The sequence below is a fragment of the Diospyros lotus genome, chromosome 6, assembly GCF_014633365.1.
Source record: "Diospyros lotus cultivar Yz01 chromosome 6, ASM1463336v1, whole genome shotgun sequence".
NCBI classification, from domain to species: domain Eukaryota; kingdom Viridiplantae; phylum Streptophyta; class Magnoliopsida; order Ericales; family Ebenaceae; genus Diospyros; species Diospyros lotus.
This window is the reverse complement of record NC_068343.1, coordinates 20773168-20779167: the sequence shown is the minus strand read 5'-3', so window position 1 is coordinate 20779167 and position 6000 is coordinate 20773168. Positions and strand designations below refer to the sequence as shown.

The 6000-nt window shown below is 39.2% G+C and overlaps 1 protein-coding gene and 1 long non-coding RNA gene across 4 annotated transcripts in view; one reads left to right on the top strand and one right to left on the bottom strand.

The window, feature by feature from the left end:
- Positions 1–680: 680 nt before the first annotated feature.
- LOC127803927 (cytochrome P450 71AU50-like) overlaps positions 681–6000 on the bottom strand; it is a 174801-nt gene continuing 169481 nt past the window's right edge. The window contains exons 2-3 of one of the 3 annotated variants that reach the window (XM_052340574.1): positions 2357–3135; positions 681–1436 (exon numbers count right to left, since the gene is read on the bottom strand). In XM_052340574.1, the coding sequence (XP_052196534.1) occupies positions 822–1436; positions 2357–3135 (1394 nt within the window). In that variant the 3' untranslated portion in view covers positions 681–821. Of the gene's footprint in view, positions 1437–2356; positions 3553–6000 lie in introns of those variants that run through there. The other 2 variants (XM_052340572.1, XM_052340576.1) reach the window with 2 other exon arrangements.
- LOC127803932 (uncharacterized) overlaps positions 2923–6000 on the top strand; it is a 51346-nt gene continuing 48268 nt past the window's right edge. Inside the window, exon 1 of the long non-coding RNA XR_008023625.1 lies at positions 2923–3034. This is a non-coding gene — a long non-coding RNA (uncharacterized LOC127803932). The remainder of the gene's footprint in view (positions 3035–6000) is intronic.

Below are 6000 nucleotides of genomic sequence, written 5' to 3'. Positions count from 1 at the left end.
AAACTAGTAGAAGGCTGGGACTATCGAAGTGATGAAGGAAATAAGGGCTAGAACCATTGTCAATGGCGGAATTGCTCATTAACGAGGAGGATGAATCTGTATGTGGTGGAATTGCTATCGCCATAGAAAAAGTATGGACAAACAGTAGGTTTGAAGAATTGCAAATTGTAAACTTCAAACAAGGAAAACAAGAGCCGTCGAGGTTGTCAGAGAAGGACAATGAGGATAGGCGAAGAGGAAGCGAGCTATTGCTCTTATACCATATTAGAATGAAAAATACTTCGAAATCTCATTTCCCAAATGAGCTGCAAGCAGCTTTAAATACAAGGCTAGTTTCGGAAGGAACTAACTAACCAAAATAACCATCTAACCAATCACCTAACTGTCTAACTGTACAAACAAACTAACAATAACAACTACTAATGAGCTTGAGCTAATATCTGTTAGGATATTGAGGGCTTGGCTGCATTGGAACAATGAAAACATATCACTTCCTATTTGTAGGATACTAGGGCTAGGCCAAGTTAGAATATCGGGCACTTATGTCCTCCTTCACCTAGGATGTTAACGTCTTTTATTTATATATGTTACAATCCAAGAAGTCCAAGGGGAGATTTTTTAAATTACAATTAATAGATAGAGATATCTCAAAATATTGCACCAATTGCCATTTGACAAGCTGCAAAATAAAAGAAGATTGCTTTCTTTCTTTAATATAGGATCTCATTATTGTAGGTTTGAATGCAGAAATAAAAAACATAATAACATTAAAACTCCGGAAGTAGCTGACAAATAAACCTAGTTAAGTGGAACTTGATCCATTATTTGGAAAGGCGATAAGCGGGAATAGCCAGGAGGTGCTTAGTTCTAGTAGTAACCAGACCAAAATCCTCACTCATGTCCAAATCCGTAGGCAACATATCATCTGGCAGCTCCCACTTGAAGCAATGCACCAACTGCCCTACCACCAGTTTCACCATCAGTAGGCCCAATTGCAGCCCCGGGCAGCGTCTCCGGCCGGCTCCAAACGGAAGCAACTGGAAATCACGGCCCCGCAGATCGATCGTGCTCCCTTCAAATCTCTCCGGGATAAACTTCTCCGGATCAGTCCACACATTTGGGTCTCTGCCAATGGCCCATATGTTGATGGTAAGTCGAGCTTTTCGCGGTATATGGTAGCCATTCACGATGCAATCTTGGGTGGCTTCATGGGGGAGCAACAACGGTGCCACCGGATGCAACCTAAAGGCTTCCTTCACCACCATTTCCAAGTACTCCAGCTTGTCTAAGTCAGTTTCTTCCACCATCCTCTCCATGCCTACCACTTGTTGAAGCTCATCTTGGACTTTGTTCATCACTCGTGGATGCCTCAGAAGCTCAGAGAGGGTCCAATCAATTGCGGTTGCGGAAGTGTCCATGGAGGCAGCAAGCATATCCTGCAAATCTCTCATGTATAATAATGTAAATTTGAAAGCGACATGTTGCCTGCATTTGAAGAAGCATAGAGGAGAAGATGTAATGGTATACATTTCCTTTTTTTTTTTTTTCATTTTATAATTGACTTGTAGCTTGAATCATTTTAGAACTCATAATATAATGCTACTTTGTTTAAGTGATAGAAAAAGAAAATCCCATGAGCCTAATATCCTGATGGCGTTTTTTGATAGTAGAGCATAAAAAAGCACCTTCGAACAAGTATATCCACAAGGCATTTAAATTAAATGAGTTTTGGTGTCACAGTCTCACACATCCATCCAACTTGATATAATACTTCATAGAAATGCTTGTATTTATTGGTGGTTGACACAAGTAGTTTGAATTTACAATAAGAAACCACATTCTTGTTATGATTTCTTTTTCTTCCTAATTGAGAGAGAGAGAGAGATTTGAGGAGAGAGAGAGATGAAAGTAGCTTTGGGTTAAGCTTTGTTGAAATTTTACCAAGTTAATATGGTAGATTACATAATAAGATTACTCTTTTATAACTAATTAAAGGTACAAGTTCAAATTGTAAAAATAATTTTTTAACAAAATAAAAATAAAGCTACATGAAAAGCTTATAAACCTATACACACATAAAAGTTTGCCATCCCACATAAGTGGATTTAAGCTCTCTTTTTAATATACTAGAGCAAACTAAATAATCTAGCAATAACCTCTGTCTATATATATATATATACATAAAGAGAGAGAGAGAGAGAGAGAGAGAGAGAGAGAGAGAGAGAGAGATTGTGTTTAATTAGTCTTGGATCTATATATGGTAAAAACCCATAAAAATTAAAAAGAAAAGAATAATAAAAGACCATAATTGAAATCTTTTGAGAAAAATAAGATTGAGCGAGTTAAATTTACTTACCAACATAACAGCTTTGACATGGCAACGATCAATACGGAAGTCGGCTTGATCAGATTTCATGAAGGCCAACAAGATGTCAACAAAGTCCTTGTTTTGGCCTTGGCCCCCAGCTTGAACATGCTCGTCGATGATCTTCTCAAGGAATCCATCGAACACCTTGCGTACTGCCTTCATTCGTCGAGTTAACCCTTGTAGATCAAGCTTCCCAACATAGGGATAGTAGTCTCCTATGTTAGGAATTGCCCCCAGCTTCATCCCCTCTTGAATCACAGCTTTGAACCCCTTCTCGTGGAACTCCTCCTCCGCGTATTTCTTCCCGAACACCATCCGACAGCTCATATCCGCACTCATGGATGCGACGCTAGCGCTCAGATCGACTGTAATGCTATCCTGAGCTGCCTGCTTGATTTTGTCGATCAAAATGTCAAGCTCCTCCTTCCTCATGGATTGAAAAGACGCGATCTTGTGGGCGCTGAGCAACTGCAAGGTGCAAAGCTTTCGCATTTCTCGCCAAAAGGGGCCGTAGGGGGCGAAGGACATGCTCCTTTGCTCGTAGGATATGTACTTGGCTGCCTCGTGAGGCGGCCTGCCGGCGAAGACAATGTCGTGGGTCTTGAGGAACTGCTCGGCGGCTTCCGGTGACGAGACGACGATGTTAGGGACGAAGCCGAAGCGCAGGTACATGATGGGGCCGTGTTTCTTGGCCAGCCGGTGTAGATCCTGGTGTGGAAGCTTCCCCAACAAGTGAAAATGGCCCAGAATTGGGAGAGGTTTTGGACCTGGAGGCAATCTGCTGTTCTTCTTGTTCCGCCTGAGCCAGGCTGCTGCTTGCAGGAGGTAGGCAAGTGCAAGCACTGCCACTGCCAGAGCTATTCCCCATGACCATCCCATAGCTGGATTCATCTATATATGGTTTGATATGTCACTCTTAGATCAGTACTAGTAACTGATGAGGGTGTTCGATCGAAGCAGTAATATGTGATTCAACTAGTACTATGTGACAAAAGAGAAAAGAAAGCTGAAGCCTAGATAAGATCGATCCTCAGAGAATGATGTCAATTTTAAGCTGTTTCATTCCTGCGATTTACAATATTGCAAGAATATCCACATGGCCGAAAGCAGATAGAGCCAGTCATATTGGGACTTCTTTTACTAAGGATATGTGATCTCATTGTGCAGTAGAGGAGTTTGAAGGAAATCAGGCTAAACTACAATTAAGTATCTATATATCGTGAATTTTTTTATATATTAAATTATGTGTAACATGTGGCTCAAATTGTAATATGTGGCTCCAAGTTATGCGGTTCATATTCAACTACATTTGTAGCTAAAATTATGTCACTTGTCCTCTCTTAATTAATTACCACATGTTTGGTCATTAGTTTCTATAAATACCCCATCTACTAGAGTTCAAGAGACATAAAAAATCTCTTCCTAGTTTTCAAAATAGAGAGGTTCTGAGAGAGATCCAAGTGAGAGTGTATTTAGGTGTAATAGGGTTTTGGGTATTGAGTGGAACTTTGAGTGAACTTGTAAAGATTTTTCAGTCTCATAGTGAAAATTTTCTTGCTGCTCTCCAACTGACGTAGGAAAATTGCTTAGGAAAATTGCTGAACCACGTTATATCTTGGTTTCCTTTATTTTTCTCACTATATTATTTTCTCCACATCGATATTCTCGTTGCAACAAATTGGTATCAGAGCTCTTTGTTGCAAAAGTGTTAGTTTTTCCAAGAAATTCCTACTCTGTGGTTACAATATTGTTTGATCTTCTACGTCAGAAAAGAATTATTCTTGGTTTTCTAGCTAAAAGTATATTTCTTGTACGTTCGATTGAATTGTGTATGTCAGAATTGTGGTAGTGTGGAGGTGGATGTCTAGGGAAAGATTTGATATTTAAGTGTGTCCTTTGGTGATCTACCTCTCTTTCTTAGGAACTTACATGTTATACTATTCACAAGCTATGGCACTATTCTAATATACAGTACTAATCATTAGTACTATTGAAATTTATGGCTACTGTTAAGTTTGATGTGGAGAAATTTAATGGAGAAAATGATTTCGGACTGTGGCGAGTCAAGATGCAGGCCTTATTGGTTCACCAAGGTTTGGCTAAAGCCTTAGAAGGAAAAAATAAGTTGCCAATGACTCTGTCAGATAGCGAAAAGGACGAGATCATGGAAAAGGCACATAGTGACATCTTGTTGTGCTTGGGTGACGAGGTTTTGTTAGAAGTTTCAGAAGAGAAGACAGCTGTCAAACTATGGTTAAAGTTGGAGAGCCTGTATATGACAAAGCACTCACTAATCGATTGTATTTGAAGAAGAGGCTATATACTCGTTAGATGCAAGAAGGTAAGCCCACTAAACAACACTGGGATGAATTTAATAGAATTATTCTTGATTTAAAAAATATCAATGTCAAACTTGAGGAAGAAGAACAAGCAATAATTCTATTGTGTTCCTTACCAAATTCCTACAAGCACTTCATTGATACTATGATGTACAACCATTATACTCTTACCATGGAAGAGGTCAAGGCGGAGTTAAACTTGAAAGAGTTGAAGAAAAAGGTATCGGAAAGTAAAACTAAGGCTCAGTATAAAGTTTCTTTTGTGAAGGGAAGAACAGATAGAAGAAATCAAGAGAATAAAAGAGGCAGATCTAGGTTAAACTCCAAAATTAGGCCTAAAAAATACAAAGGTTTCCACTGTCACAAGGAAGGACATATCATAAAAGATTGTCCATAGCATAAAGGCAAGGAGAAGATTCCTAAATCTGAAAATGCAGCTGTAGCAGATGGCTACGATAGTGCGGATGTTCTTATAGATTCAGAACATGACTCAAAAGATGGGTGGATTCTTAATTCTGGATGCTCATATCACATGTGTCCCAATAAGGATTGGTTTACTACTTAGCAAGCCTTAGATGGGAGCAAGGTCCTTCTAGGAAATAATGCACCCTGCAAGGTTGTCGACATTAGCATGATCAAAATCAAGATGTTTGACAAGATCGTGAAAACTTTGACAGATGTCAGGCATGTTCTAGAATTGAAGAAAAATCTAATTTCCTTGGGCATGCTAGATTCAAAAGGTTATAGCTACAAGGGTGAAGGTGGAGCTATAAGAATCTCTAAATGTGCTCTTATTGTGATGAAAGGAAAGAAAGAAAATAGTCTCTACACGCTACAAGGAAACACAATTATAGGTACTATCGCTATCTCCTCAACTACTGATCCTAATGTCACCAAGTTATGGCATTTGCGAATGGGGCATGTCAGTGAGAGGGGTTTAGCAAAGTTGAGCAAGCAAGGATTACTCTGTGGCCAACAAGTTGGGAAATTCAACTTCTGTGAACACTATGAATTCTGGAAATAGTGTCGGATAAAATTTAACACTACTGTTCGAACAAAAGGCATGTTGGATTATATACATTCCAATTTGTGGGGTCTTTCCCAAGTATCTTCTCATGATGGTGGCAGATATATGCTAACCTTCATTGATGATTATTCAAGGAAGGTATGGATCTTCATTTTGAAACATAAAAATGAAGTATTTGTCAAGTTTAAACAGTGGAAAGCCTTGATCGAAAAGCAAATTGGAAGGCGTATAAAGCGTCTGAGAACTGACAACGGTTTGGAGTTATG